Genomic DNA, 15795 nt, shown 5'->3' with positions numbered 1-15795 from the left:
ACAGAATAGACAGAGAGGCTTTATGTGGACAAAGCGCCAGCTGTGTGTTGCCTCTGCAAGTGGTTATTGAAGACCCGCTACAGTTACACCGAATTGAGGTGGAAATAAGAGATATTAATGACAATTCTCCAAGTTTCCTTTTAAATGAATTATCTTTAAAATTAGCCGAAGTGGCGGCAGTTGGCACGCGCTTTCCTTTGGAGAGCGCAACAGACCCCGACGTTGGAAGCAATTCACTCAAATCATATACTCTTAGTAAAAATGAATGTTGTTCCCTTAAAATAAAAGATATGGAGGGTGGTAAGACCGTTCCAGAACTCGTTTTAGAAAAGCCTCTAGATCGAGAGAAAAAAGCAGTTCACAAAATAATACTAACCGCTTTAGACGGTGGGAATCCAGTTCGATCTGGAACCTTACAAATAACCATACATGTGCTTGATACAAACGATAACTTTCCTGTGTTTGAAAAAAACATTTACAAAGTAACTTTGGGTGAAAAAAGTTTACATGGGGCTGTTGTTATAAAGCCCAAAGCAACAGATGCAGATGAAGGTTTAAATGGGGAAATTGAATTCTCATTTGGTTCTCGGACACCAGAATCTGTATTGTCACTCTTTGATATTAACCCCTTAACAGGTGAAATCACCCTGAAAGGAGAGTTAGATTATGAAACTACAAACTCGTATGACATTGATGTATCTGCAAAAGATAAAGGCAGCCCTGAAATGGAAGGCCACTGTCGTGTGCAGGTTGATATTACTGATTTCAATGACAATGCTCCAGAAATAGTTTTCACTTCTCAGCCAAAGCCAATACGTGAAGACTCACCAAGTGGCACTGTAGTGGCTTTGATCAATGCGCGAGACCTTGACTCCAGTGATAACGGTAAAGTGACGTTACAACTCACCAAAGGTTCTCCTTTTAATCTGAAACCTTCTTTTTCTAATAATTATGCACTGGTTACAAATGGTTTATTAGACCGAGAAAGTTTCTCTGAGTATAATATTGAGATAACAGCCAGTGATGCAGGCTCTCCTCCTCTGTCCTTACGAAAATTAACTGTCAGCATCACTGATGTGAATGATAACCCTCCTATATTTACTCAGCCCTCCATAATGTGTATTTAAAAGAGAATGGGTACCAGGCCTATACTGTACTCAGTGTCAGCATCTGACCTGGATTTTGGTGAAAATGCCAAAATATCTTACTCTATTCTGGACTCTAAAGTACAGACGTTTCTGTCTCATCTTATGTTTACATTAACTCAGATAACGGCAGCATCTACAGCATGCACTCGTTTGACTTGAGAAACTGAAGGTGTTTGATTCAGGTTCGGCAAAGATCAGGGCTCTCCGTCTCTCAGCAGCAACGCCACTGTCCATGTTTTTATCCTGGACCAACGACAATGCCCCCGCTGTTATTTACCCCTCCTCCGCTGCCCTGGGCTCCCTTCCTCATCAAGGATGCCCCGCTCCGCTAAAGCAGCCCCCTGGTTACTAAGGTGACGGCCGTGACGCTGACTCGGGCCAAAACGCCTGGATCTCCTACAAACTGGCGAGGCCACAGACGCCTCTCTGTTCACTGTCACCTGTACACAGGGGAGGTGAGACTAAACGCGCTGTGTCCAGCAGACGACTCCTCTCAGAGGCTGCTTATAGAGATTCAGACGATGGGAACCGGTCCAGTCCGCCCCCCGTCACGGTGTCCATCCTGCTGGAGGACGCCCTCCATGAGCCATCTTAGACCTCCGACAGAAGTGGCCGAGCCCAGCAAGAAAACTGGGAGAATCCACCCTTATTTGATCCTCTCTCGGCCTCGGTGTCCGTTCTGTCTCTGGTGACTTTTCTCATCTTGCGGTTAAATGCATGAGGAACGCGAGCAGCGGTAGTTGCTGCATGAAACAGCACTGTGATGATTACAAGACCCCCCCACAAAACCTGCAGATTCAGCTCAACACTGATGGACCTATAAAGTACGTGGTCCTGAGGAGACATTGTGTCTCAGATTCAGTCCTTCAGGTCCTGTATGGCTCCATGTCAGAGTACAGTGATTTCACTTTGATTAGCCCGCAGCACCAATGACTTTAGGAGGTGATCAGTGTTCTGGATGCGTCTTTACCCGACAGCACCTGGACCTTTGAGAGCCAGCAGGTGAGCAGAAACAACCAGGTTTCTTTAAAATTAAGAACAAAAACATTTTCATTTCTTTATTTAGTGCAGGAAATACTTAATTATAGCATAGTCTGTTATGGAAGTTAATCAACTGTGGAAACAAAACATCTTTCTATGAAAAAAAAATTAAAATAGCTTTTTTGTCAAACGCAGTTATTTTATGCATCTTTGTTTAACTATGCGTAAGTCTAAACACGGAAAGTGTGCTGGGTTCCAAATCACACAAACTTGGTACAAAGTAGATGCCAGGGTTGCGATTCCAGCTAATGGACTTTGTGACAGCTCGCATACGCTATTATCTTGCTTCATAATTATCAAACCATGCGAAATATTTGAAATTCTAATATATACAGTATGTTTATGAAATATAATGTACAGGTTTAATATGGCATACATTGAAATACAATCAATAAATTTAATGATGCCCTTGTGTGAAAATAATATTTTCATCTTGAATTCAAATTTTTAGTTTAAACTACTTTGTGTCATCGCTAACTTTCTTTCAATGGTCAATTAAACTACATACCTTGTATTGTTTGAAACAATGATACTTTATCATTGCTGTTTCTTCTCAAACAAAACTCTGCTCTGTAGGCTACATGGCTTGTATCACCAAATGGTTTTCTTCGTGGTATTTTACATCGTTCATATGTTTTCAAAATACTTTGTACTTCACAGTGAAGCGTAAGCCCCATTTAAACTTTCTTTTGATAGACTTGCGTTAGTGGGAAACCAATTTGGAAACCATGCCCCCCTGCGGATACAAATAGCATTGCTATAAAAATAGCTGCTTGATACGCTGCTGTGTTTCGATCATAAGGCGCTCTCAATGAGAGCACGTGACTGATTTTTTCAACGGTAAAACTATAAGACAGCATCTGTTCTCCATATATTTTTGCTTGGGTAATTTTCCCCAGTCACATTCCTCTGTTATTCCCTTTCTATTGCCCTCTCAAACCTTTCCAATGAGAATTAAGTTGACAGGCTACTTGTCAGTGGAAGTAGAGTCACTGGAAAGTTTTCACTCTGTTTGTGAGTTGTGTGACAGAGCTGATCCAGCCCTGTCTTCCAATTAGGGGGAAGGCCTTTGTGGCCTCTCTCCGCCCATGTGGGGAGTGAGGCAGAGGAGACAGAGCAGAGAGTTTCAGTGGAGGCAGAAAATACTTTGATTTTTGTCCTCGTTTTTACTTAAAAATCAGCCGACATGATCACATCAAAACTTCCCATCGCTCTATTTTTAAAACGGAAATGTTTAGAATCGAGCCTGGCCGACTCGTTTTAACACTACTATGGATACGTTACGGTGAAAGAAGAAGTTAAAAACTTTACCATTCTCCGATCCCGGGTGCGCAGCACAATGGACTCCAGACAGAGGAAGCGCTCCGGAGGAGGGAGGCTGTGGAGGCTTTGCTTTTATCTAGCTTGCCTCTCCTGTGCGTCAGCTCAGCTCAGCTATTCCGTGTCGGAGGAACTAATTCCGGGCTCTGTCGTTGGGAATATCGCTAAAGATTTGAGTCTTTCTGCTCACGGAATTGTTCAGAGGAGGTTGCGGGTGGTCTCGGAATCCACAACGCAGTATTTTGAGGTAAAACAGGCAACCGGCGATTTGGTTATCAAACAAGTAATTGACAGGGAGCAAATGTGCGAATTGAGTTCTGCATGTTCACTACACCTTCAAATAGTTCTCGAGGATCCTTTAGACATTCATCGAGTCGTAGTGGACATTCTGGATGTTAATGACAATGCACCGCAGTTTTCAACCAGCAACATTTCTCTAGAGATATCGGAGGCGGCTGCTCCAGGCACAAGGTTCCGTTTGGAGAGCGCACACGACCCAGACGTGGGTACCAACTCGTTACGCACTTACCATCTGGCAGCAAATGACTTTTTTATTCTGAACGTGGAAACTAAAAGTGACGGCAGCAAGTTTCCAGAGCTAATGGTGAATAAACCTTTGGACAGGGAGACGCAGGCCTCGTTTCGCCTTATGCTCACTGCCGTAGATGGGGGCCAGCCGGAGAGATCTGGCTCAACACTTATGCTCATTAAAGTTTTAGATGTAAATGACAATGCGCCCGTCTTTGACGAGACTGTAAAGAAAGTTAGGCTATTAGAAAATGTTGCACGCGGCACTTTAGTTACAAAATTGAACGCGACTGACGCGGATTCGGGTAACAACGGAGAAATATCTTTCATGTTTAGTAAATACACACCGGAACGTGTTGTTAATCTTTTCAGTGTGGATTCTAAGAACGGTGAGATCCGTGTGAAGGGTGATGTGGATTATGAGATAGCCACTGCATACCACATCACAGTGCAGGCCAGAGACGGTGGCTCTCCCGCTATGGAGGGGTCCTGTAACGTTGTTGTGGACATCATTGATGTGAATGACAACGCACCAGAGGTGACCCTGACGTCACTGACCAGTCCTATCAGGGAGGACTCAGCACCAGAGACTGTGATAGCGCTCATAAGTGCACGGGACCTGGACTCTGGTGTGAATGGGGAGGTTACATTAACTGTCCAACCAGGTTTGCCATTCAAACTTAACTCAGCTTTTGGCAGGCATTACAGCCTCACTACTGCTGGAAACCTAGACCGTGAGACTGTCCCAGAATATACAGTGGTCATCAAGGCCACTGATGCTGGTTCCCCTCCCCTTTCATCACAAACCACCTTTGTGGTGAAGCTCTCTGATGTAAATGACAATGCCCCCACTTTCTCTCAGCCTTCATACTCTGTGGACATTCCCGAGAACAATGCTCCCAGTGCCCCCATCGCTGCTGTTTCAGCCACCGACCCAGACCTTGGTGACAATGCCCGCATCTCCTACACCATTCTTTCCGGCATGGTCCAGGGCTCACCCATATCTTCTTATGTTTACATTAATCCAGAGAGTGGCCACATCTACAGCATGCGCTCTTTGGATCATGAACAGCTAAAAGCTTTCCGTATTGAGGTGCAGGCCCGGGATGCTGGGGTTCCCCCACGGACATCCAACGTCACGGTGCATGTGTTTGTGGTGGATGTGAATGACAACATGCCAGTGATTGTACACCCTGCCTACCCAAAAGACAAAGGATTACAGTTCACTGTGCCCCCATCTGCCAACCCAGGGCACCTCATAAATAAACTTGTAGGGGTGGATGCAGACAGTGGGCACAATGCATGGTTGTTTTACTCCATCGCCCCTGGACCAAATGCTGGCATGTTCCGTATAGGGGCGCACACCGGTGAGCTCCGCACAGCCCGCAAGTGGGCAGAGGAGGAAGGGGGCTCGACTTATGACATAATGATCATCATTCAGGACAATGGTGATCCACCGAGGTCCAGTTCTGTGAACATCACAGTAACTGTGGATGAGAAGGGCACGGCCAACGATGCTCCAGCAAGCCCTCGCCACACACCCTTCTACCACCGCACTGGGATGTCGGACATCACTTTGTACCTCATTATCTCTCTAGCCTGTGTATCAGCTGTTTCCTTCATCACCTTTGTCATCATCATGATTCGCTGCCTAAGGCACCGTGACCCAATGCTTGGAGACTCTGATTGCAACTGTTGCTACGGCCGCCACAGGTCCAGCCGCTACCATCAGAGGCCAAGCAAGGACCTGCATCTGCAGCTCAATACCGATGGACCCATACGCTATATGGAGGTTGTGGGAGGCCCCCAAGACCCGCACACACGCACTTACAGGCCCTGCTACTCCACCATATCCAGCCGGAGTGACTTTGTATTTATGAAGACACCCATGCTGAGTCAAAACAACACACTCAACATGACACTCAGCAGGAAGCACCTTATGAACTCAGCCAATGAGGTGAGGGATGTGGGGAGAGCAAGCATGGCATTGGTGGGATATGCCACTGTGGGATAAGACCAATACAGGTGTTATGGTATCTATAGAATGGGTTTTAGAAATGCATTAAGTATCTCAACAAATGTTTTTTACATGCCGTTTGGATATTGTATGGTAGTTTAAAGCCATGGTTTGGATGCTTTTACTCTTAACAGTGGACAGCTAACCTAGATTCTCTATCACGTAGCTACTCAACAGGTTTGGGCAGAGTAAATAACATCTACATATTTAAACTTTTAAGGCATAGGCAAATGTGGTTACTATCTCTGACTTCAAGTAACTAAACTGACAGAGATGAACTGTTCTTTATGGATAAGAAAGAAACAGATAAAGAGAAAGTCAGGCAGAAAGAAGGTGGTTAAGAAGAAATGGAAAAGTAAGGAAAAAGGGGGAAACATAAGTGCTTCTAATAGATGGAGAGGAGGATACAAGCACTTGAAAATAACCTGCAGAGTTGGCCCAGTGGAATGGTTGGGAGACAGAGGGGAACACGAAGACCAAGGGAGAGATGGAAGGTTAGGGAGAGGAAAATGGCCAAGGAAAGAAAATGGAAAGAGGGGTGGGGTCGGGGGAGTCAAAGAATAAAGCAGTAGTTGAAAAACAGGAATTCATGGGGTCACTGGCCTGACCCCTGATTTCCTGTTGTCCTATGAACTTTTGGTGATTGGTTCCAGGACTCAGCATCACATGAGTGAGGCTGTTTTTGCTTAATTTTTTTGACTTCTGGGCAGATATTTATATTTTCCATTCTTAGATCATGGTAAGAAGTGCCTTTTTTCCAAGTGTTTAGAGGGGGGGGGGTGAAGCAAAGCCAACCAGATAATGATGCATTAGACACAGCCAACGCATTCAGTGTTTAGGGTTTAGCAGTGTCAGGGATAGAAGATGGCTGCCAGTGCTCTCACTTGGACGAGTCACTTTAGGGGATTCAACAAAAAGAAAGGTATGAGGGTTCATCATGTTAAATGTAGAGTTTGATTGAAGCTCATTATTGTTGCTGTAGTATTTTGGGGATAACTATTTCTTCACGCAACAGGATGTTTGCCCTTGTGTCTGTTAAAAATCCATAAGAGTCTCCTGTTTCTCATCAATCTGTTTTACATTGGCACTCTCTGTGCTGAATTAAGATGTTTCTGAGGTTAGCAGAGTACCATCTGTCACCCTGTTTTAGTAACACGTGTGCAATGAGGACAACAGAGGAAAAGGCATAGAGGGATAGACAAAGCGAAAGGAAGGGTGTCTTCTTACATCTGTGCCATAGTGACAGACGTTGCAGCCTATAATGGCTTCAGAGCAGCAGCCATAACTGTTTATATGATTGTGTGTGAGATTGTGTGTACAAAACATCAGGCACGAGGAGTCTCCAATAGTGTGTAATTTTAGTATGTCCCTGGGACCTTAGTGCACAATTGTCAGTCACTTCCCACTGCCCTTCTTTGTATTTTCTATTCATGTACAGTGTGCTGTTTTGATACACTCTGTTTAACTATGTGCTAACAGAAAGTTTTGGGGGGGAATTATATTGAAGGTTTTTTAGAAACATTTGTAAATAAAAGGTTTATTTTTTACCAATTGGCCTGCAACACATACCTCTTTGCATTGAAAGATAAATACTTCCATGATTAATGGACATAGAAACCTGAAGTCATGAGCTTGACTAACCAACTTAATTGCCGTCTTACTTCCATTTTTGCAATTATTCCCTCTCCATACCAGCAAAGTCTTAGATATAAAGCAGGATCTGAAAGTAGTTTTTCAGTGTTTGAGTCGGTGGGAGTTTATAAGGTTTGGCACGTGTTGACTATGGCTTGCAGAGCTGTTTTGTAAATATTCTTTTGATGATGAAGCTGCACATGTGACAAACTGGCTCAGGAAAACTGTTAGGTGAATGGAGTCATGTTTGTTTAAGGAAGACGAATGTTAAATTCAAGCACCACACATGCTTTTCTCTTGTCACTTGCTTAGTCTTTCCCTTGTAATGAAAAGCAATGTAATGAATCCAGCATTTTAGTGGTTACACATCGTATTTTTCTATGTATCTTTTTTAGATTTCTACTGGCGCAATCATTGCTTATGTGCTGAAGGTTATATGGTTTGCATTTGCGAGTACGCTGAAGGTTATCAGAGCAACAGAACAGATTTGACTTCCTCTTGTCAGACAGAGCACTGAGTGCACTCCAGCCACAGTTACACACCAATACAATTTGTGTGTTAGAAAACTGAAGCTTCAGTTTCTTAACACACACACAAAGGCTAATGGAACATATGTGTGAAGGAAGCTTTTGCATGTAATGTATATTGTCAGCCCTGTCAGAAGGACACCTGGATAAACCTTTATGTATCATGATAGAGAAGTCGTCAACCAGATGTTTTAGCACACATATTGGATGAGTAGTCTAGTTTATACCCCCTGATGAATGCATAACTCACATAATAAATATCCATCTATTCTCTTAAAATGATAGTACTTCAGCTGACAGACATTGTGTTTTGGTAGCTGACAAACTCAGACAAGTCGTAATTCACCTGGGGAACCCTCACAGCTCTTTGGTTAAACTTAAAGATGTAAAAGAAGCAGGCTGACATTGTATGAAGGTATGAAAGTATTTCAATTGGATGAGAATCCAGGCCCACAGAACTGTAATCCCTTCATCTCTCTCCATTGGCCTAGTGTCCCTGAGTAGTGTTTTTGACCTTCTCTCTCTATCTCATGCCTTTTAAATCAAGCTTGCACTCTGAAAAAAAAGTATTTTGCATTTTGAATATCTTCATCTCATCTATCGTAAGTGCTCAAGTCACTTCAGAGACAACAAAAACAAGCAGATCTAAAGATAATTGGAGCTTAGGTCATTTAGATGTTGATGCCTTTGTGACATTAAACCTGGCTTAAAGATTTGTTTTTCCTGCCAAATGTTGTCCAAACAATCTTAACCTAAAAATTCAGCAACTTTTAACAGTTTGTGGATCAGTTGAGTGAAAAGATGTATTCCCTTAGTTTGACTATCTTCTTGAGCAGAAGAGATTTACATTCTTGGATATAACCTGTTTGCTTGTGATGTGTAGGTGTAGCAGAGTTGTCCATAATGAAGCATGCAGGAGTAGAGTACTGTTTACGTTAAGAAGGCAGTGTGACCCAATATTCCAGTTTGTTACCCTTTACTCCACATGCCTGCAGTGAGATTAGACCTTGGAAATGAAAACTTTGTGTCTGTGTGGTGAGATCGAGTCACACAGCTGGAATGCTGGGCCTCTCTATGTTTGCCTCCACATAGTGCTGATCCTTTTATCTCTCTACCAAAGCTCAGAGAGACTAAATGTCCACATACATATGCACTTATTTCAGTACATTTTTAGACTTGAAACATTGGTCAGGCTTTGCTCTAAAAGGAGGACACAAGTTCAAACATCTCCTCTTATCATCCTCATCCACTATAGTTTTCTAAAAATGATAAGTTATGATTGTTCTAGAGACTTGACTCCCCACCAAGGTAGAACAGACCATTTTGGATGAAATTGAATCCAGTCAGCCATTTATACTCACCCATTCAAGTTGCTGTTATGTTCTCGGTAATTCACTTTTCATGGGCTGGCAGTCACTTGTTTAGTCTGCATGGATACTGAACACTTTTCCCAATTTCACTTGTTTTGACATCATGTGTTTCCTTCCTTTGTACATTCAGTAAGTCACCATTCACTGGTGCATTTGTTCCTTGTTTACCTGCATTCAAGTAAATGCTCCAGTCATGACTGTTCCTTTTGTGTCGGTATTTTCACGTTATGTTTTCTGTCCTGCTCTGCTTCTTTCCATCATTCCCTTGGGTAAAACAGCTCTTTTAATAATGCAGCACATCATCCTGCTGGCCTCTCTCTCTTGTGTCGATTAGGCGGCAGAATCTGGAGCCAAGCCAAGGCTCTATTCACTGCATCACTGCACAACAAGAGAGCCTGAGAGAGAGGGAAAGAGCTAGAGAGATGGAAAAGACATGGTGGTATGGCCAGTGAGGTAGCGATGGACAAGAGTGCTATGGGCTTGAAGACATTAATAGAGAGTAGAAGGGGCACAGAGAAAAGAGAGACTGTTATTACTGCTGAGCCACCATCGTTGCCTTGTCTCCATGATTTTTGGGTATCAAAATAATAAACAGCATTATCTTACATCTATTAAAAAGTGAATGCTTATTAAAGGCCCCGTAGTTACTCAATTAGCAGGAAAGCTCACCAATCTGTCCCTCAAAAAGTCTTGTGGGAGTGTCATTTATTTTATTTTTTTACCTATGAGCTGTTAAATTTAGTATTTTAGACTGTGCATCTTATTACATTATTATATAGGGAATTTCTCAGTTATGTGATCCTGCAGTTCTCTTTTTGATTGTGTGCGTTTGCGTGCGTGTGTCTGTGTGTGCGTGCGTTTGTTCCCCTGCAGCATTTTATGCTCCACAGCTTTTGGAACAACATGGATGCCTGAGCATACAGATATTTGTTTCCATCTGTAACCCTTTGTTGAGGCTCGCTGAAAAATGTAAAAGGTTTTCTAAATCATAGAAAAACATCAAAAAAATTGATGTGTCAGCCACAAAGCAAGTTACACCTCAGAAATGCCTTGCTGTTGCAATGAAACACATGAATAATGTTGCATCTTCTGTTCTCTTCACAGCAAAAGCCCCCCAACAATGACTGGCGCTTCACACAGGGACCGAGACCCGGACCTAGTGGGTGAGTCTGAGATGCCCGTAATTTCAAGGACATGTTGTTGTGCTGCACAGGCCAAGCTTATCGTAAAGACAGAGGGAGTGAAAAAGGATAAGGAATAAAAACAAAGGGGGATGGTAGTGGGTGCTGTAAGAACTGTAAAGGGGTGATTGTAAAGGACTGATAACATCAAAATCACACTAGAACCATCTAAATTAAAGTCATTACAGTGAAAAACGCTGTAGTAATGTAGTGATGATTTCATTGCATGATTCTCCTCAGTGAATTCAGATTCTTGATTAACACTCCTGAATGAGCATCTCTGCCTGGTTCCAGGCTGCTTTATAAAATGGCTGCCACAGCTTCCCCTCCCCCTCCCCTCCTGTTCATCTCCTCTCTGCACTCTCTGAGCCTGTGCGCCATCACTCACTACTATTGATGAGGGACGGTGACCAGAGCTAGTGGGGGGATGGGATAGTGTTTTTATCCTTCTTGCACTCTCTGTAGTTTCTGCCATCTCAGAGGTTGCTTTAATGACAGATTAATTGTGTTTGTTCACTTCAGTTGTGTGTTTTAGTGAGTGTGTATGTAAATGGTTGATGATTGCTATTTGTCCATATTGTGTGGCCTAAAATCAAGTGTGCATAGTAACAGTTTTTGCCAACAATGATTGCACAACACATTCTATGAGTCAAGGCTTCTCCCTGAAACATACCAGCTGTGGCAAAATGCACTGTTGAGCCAAGGCAGGAAAATGTTAGACACACGCCACTGTCGTTATAGAAAACCACTGGAATTATGGATACATTGGACATAATTTATGTTAGTGGTGGAGAAAAATTAAACTAACTTCCCATCCCTGGTATTTTAAATAGATATGGCAGACTCAACATATTTTCCACAGAAATCTAGAACACAATATCTCAGCATTTTTCTTATACTAACTCAAGCCATTAGTCAAATATACAATGGTTCTTTCAGACTGTATACGTAACTTGTTGTTTTTTTAGCCCCCACATGCCATACGGTACACACATACGATGGACGCCGAAGAGTGGGACAAGGTACTAATTTAGATGTAGAAACTATATGGTCACTTTCTGTCCTTAGAAACTGATTAGTGTTCAGTTTTTTCAAGTCACCGTTTGGTGGAAGAGGGACCTTATCAGCTGATAAGGGCAGAGAGTGGCTAAAATCTTCTAGGTAGTGCACTGCAGTTGAGTGCTGTGCTGTGTGTAGATGTACCTAACCCATAGCTTCTGTTAATCTCCCTAAAAGTTTGATGGGGTTTGTTGATCGATGTGCATAGGCCACAATGCCTGCTGTGGTGTAGAAAGGAGCGTGACACTTTTGAGTTTGTGTGCAGTGTTTTGTAGATTTGTTACGCCTTGTATGTGTGCTATATCGTACATATAGTTATTATACCTTGAGAGCTCTTGTTTTCTCTCCTTGGAGACTGGCTTATCATACGGTGTTGCCTTTGATGTATGTCTGTGATGGTTGTAGTTCAACATCACCACGTGGCTTTTTTCATGTGATTTATCAACAAGAAAGACACAATGCAAAAGTAAATAGTACTCCACACATTAAACTCTTGAGGTCAGATGACATCATATCACCATGTGACTGGCTGAGTGGACTTAAATTAAGTTATTTTCTAGAAAATTGAATGAAAAATAAGCAAGGAAGGCCATTCTTAGAGATAAAACATGTCATGTACTGTAAGGTGGCAGAGGATAAACAATAGCCCTGTCTGGCCAACCAAGGACATCCCTCTGGACCACAGTTCACAATATAGCCAAAAGGGAAGTGATAATCCTGACCGCAGGGAGCACTTAACACGACTACAGGATGTGATAAGTACAGATAGTTGCCAATTTAACTCAAATTAAGCATTCCCTTTTCTCTAACGTGATGTGTAGAGGCAGAAAATGGCTGCCCTGGCTTTACTGACCATGCTCTTACCCAACGTGTTTCTCATTGGCTGCCTGGCACAGACTGTAGGCTACATGTTTCTCTCCCTCAGTGTCTCTCTGGCGCCGAACTAAAAAAACCACTTCAGAGTTTTGGCAGTGGGATCTGGCAACCTGCTCTTCAACAAATCCCAGTATTTATGTTAGCATTCCTTTTACCCTTTCCCCTTGTTGTGTCCTTTACTTTATCTTAATTCCCTGAAGTAGACCAATTTGTCCAAGGTTTTTTTTAGTTGGTTTTAAATAGTGTTCCTCATTATTTTCTATGTTTTTAACACTGTACATGCCTGTATTTGTCAGAAAGTAGGGCCTGGACCTTACCGTTTTATTCACTGTCCTCTTTGGAGCTGTCACTAATCACATTTAGAAGGTTGAGAGATCAGCAAAAATCATATATTTAGTTTTTACTCTGGAAAAACTCTAGAAGCAGCAACCATGATGTTTTTATAGGACTTTTTGTGACTTCTGCAGGTTTTCTGACATAGTGTACCAGTAGTATGAAGATAATGTACTGCAGTTTAATGACCGATAAAAAGCACCACGTAAAAATCCAAAGATGGAGGTGTATTTGCTCCTTGGGAACAGGAGCAGAGCCAGGATTAAAGCATTGTGACCTAGTTGTCAGCTGTGGAGCCTGTGCTGGTGTGTGGGAATGGAAATAAGTAGGTGAGCATAATAGATCGCAGGTCTGCTTTCTCCTTTGTTGCCCCCACATGCAAATTGCAGACTTTAAATAAGCAAGCCTTTGAAGAGGAAGTTTTGCCAGATGGAAATGTTCAGTGCCTACTGAGCTGACTATGTAGACAGCCATTTCCTTTAAAGGTGGGATCATTAAATATTTAATCAGATTTACTAGACGGCGCAGTGCTCATGGTCATGCTGGAGAGAGTGAATGTTGTACAATGTTGACTGTGTGTGAATGTGCAAACACGCTTGCTACTGTGTGTCTGCGTGCAGACAGACAAGAGTGGGTTTAAGAGTGCGGGTTTGTGTGAGGAACACCCTGTTTGTAAACTATACATGCTACTTGTTATATTTGCTGAGTTCCCCTCAGGTTGTGTACTCTGCCATCAGCTGCTTTGCCTTTACATCATAAACCACCAACTGTCAAACCAGTGAGCTAAGCACACACATTTGAGAGGATGAACCACCAGTTATTGACAATTGTTCTTTCCTCGTTTTCGCCATAGGGCAACTGGAGGACCTGAGGTTGCCATGGGAACTGGCCCCTGGCCCCAGCCACCAACTGAGGCTGAGCAGCTCCAGGCCCTGATGGCTGCAGCCAACGGTGAGTTCTATACCTAGTCATCTTTTCCTCCCTTCTATCAATTTATTTTCTTCTTTACAAAACAATTTCTTTCTCTTCATAAGCTTAGCAAGGGAGCGTGGGCAGGAGTTGTTTATTTAGGTTCATGTTTGATAGGATGGCAACTGTCCAGACTCACTCATTGATGAAGCTCTCATTGTTGTCATGGTTGTATGCTAATAATTATCCAGAGGATGTTCAGACAGTGGATGTAATTACCTGCGGTCTCTTAGATAAAAGGTATAGATGATGTATTGAATTCAACAACATGACAGAGATGCATGTTTCCAATCTAAACGCTGATCACACGTGTTTTACTATAAGCAGAAGGCATAGAGAAACCATTGGACAACACCTAATGGCACTGTGGCCTCACAGCAAGAAGGTTCTGGGTCGGAATCCAGGTTGTTCCGGGCCTTTCTTTGTGGAGTTTATATATGTTCTCCCCAAGTTTGCGTGGGTTTCCTCCAGGTGCTCCCACCATCTCCCACCATCAAAAAACACGTATTAGGTTCTCCAGCCAATGTCCTTGATCAAGGCACTGGCTCAGATCTGGAGTTGGTCCCCGGGTGCTGTAAATGGCTGCCCACTGCTCCCTGGAGGGATGGGTTAAATGCAGGGAATGAATTTTGCTACATGTATGTTACAATAGAGTAGCTTTACCTTTTAACATGAAAAGTTATGTAATATGCAACCTTTGGGCCCATACACAACTAAAGATTCTCATTGCACGACATGTCCTCTTTCTACTGTCTTATTTCTCTATTCCTGCAGTTTCTGCCTACTTAGCACTGACGGACACAGTGATTCATCTTTGGGCTTTTACTGTGGAAGCCTTAGTATTAACATGGAAAAATACCAATACATTTGGCCTTGAAAGCAGTAAATATAGTGACAATCAAACACAAAATACGCAGAAATGACAAAGCCAAATAGACTGAAGTCATTGTTTCCACTGTAAATTAAACCACTGACACATCAAATCTCCCTCCCTCTACACACACACAATCATACCCTCCCCCCTCTTGGACACTGCACCGGACGTGGTGTGGAATTTTTCCATCGTAGGGAACAGAGAGACGGAGAGAGAAAAATGCTCTGTCTGTGGCACAGTGTTAACCTGCATCTCAGCACAAAGTTTGACAGAATGAACAGTTGGTAACATCAGGAAGGAAAGACTAAACAGCACGTGTGAAAAGGGAAGGTTGACTCTCCTCTGTTCTTACTGTCACTGTTTTGATAACCACAGTGTAAAAGCAAATCTGTAACCAACTAACAAAGCACTGTGTAAGAGCAGAACGATTCAGCTATTGCTTTGGCTCTTTGGAAGCAAGTTAGCATGAACGTTTTTGTGTGCATATGTATGTTTATATACTGTAGGCTGAGTGGAACTACAGGATGGGGGAGGGAGCGTTTGTGTGTCTGGCTCTGCAATGCAGTGGCTGTGGGAGAATTATGAGCTGAGCAGCTACGTCATGTTTGCACATCACACACACACACTAAGCGCATGGTAATAGAAACACAGAAGAGTATGCTAGGCACACATTTTTGTTTTAAGGAAAAAAATATCTTTCTTTTGATTATGCACCTTTTTAGTTCAGCTCACTGCAACCTCATGTTTTGCCTGAGCAGTGGAATATGTTTAAATCAAATGTAATGTTCACACAAAATCTCCCTTTAATCAAGTACCTTTTCTCTTGATTTGATCTCCTTTTATGACCCATTTTCATTTCACTACTTTAATGTAACACTGTCACACTAAAACTTCCTGTTGTCTAACAAGTTTCATCCCTT

At 42.7% G+C, this 15795-nt stretch overlaps 2 protein-coding genes across 8 annotated transcripts in view; both read left to right on the top strand.

Moving 5' to 3' along the window:
* Positions 1–1251, top strand: part of LOC116696877 (protocadherin beta-13-like) — an 8796-nt gene extending 7545 nt beyond the window's left edge. The window contains exon 7 of the mRNA XM_032528103.1: positions 289–1251. Within this exon, the coding sequence (XP_032383994.1) occupies positions 289–1127 (839 nt within the window). The 3' untranslated portion in view covers positions 1128–1251. The remainder of the gene's footprint in view (positions 1–288) is intronic.
* Positions 1–15795, top strand: part of LOC116696667 (protocadherin gamma-A11) — a 55710-nt gene that overhangs the window by 37673 nt on the left and 2242 nt on the right. For 2 of the 7 annotated variants that reach the window (XM_032527768.1, XM_032527767.1), the window contains exons 1-4: positions 4018–5994; positions 10688–10746; positions 11733–11786; positions 13886–13983. In XM_032527768.1, the coding sequence (XP_032383659.1) occupies positions 4111–5994; positions 10688–10746; positions 11733–11786; positions 13886–13983 (2095 nt within the window). In that variant the 5' untranslated portion in view covers positions 4018–4110. Of the gene's footprint in view, positions 1–3180; positions 5995–10687; positions 10747–11732; positions 11787–13885; positions 13984–15795 lie in introns of those variants that run through there. The other 5 variants (XM_032527765.1, XM_032527766.1, XM_032527764.1 and 2 more) reach the window with 4 other exon arrangements.

Source organism: Etheostoma spectabile, chromosome 10 (genome assembly GCF_008692095.1).
Source record: "Etheostoma spectabile isolate EspeVRDwgs_2016 chromosome 10, UIUC_Espe_1.0, whole genome shotgun sequence".
NCBI lineage: Eukaryota > Metazoa > Chordata > Actinopteri > Perciformes > Percidae > Etheostoma > Etheostoma spectabile.
Note: the sequence above shows the minus strand (reverse complement) of the source record. Positions and strands in the feature narration are given on the sequence as shown.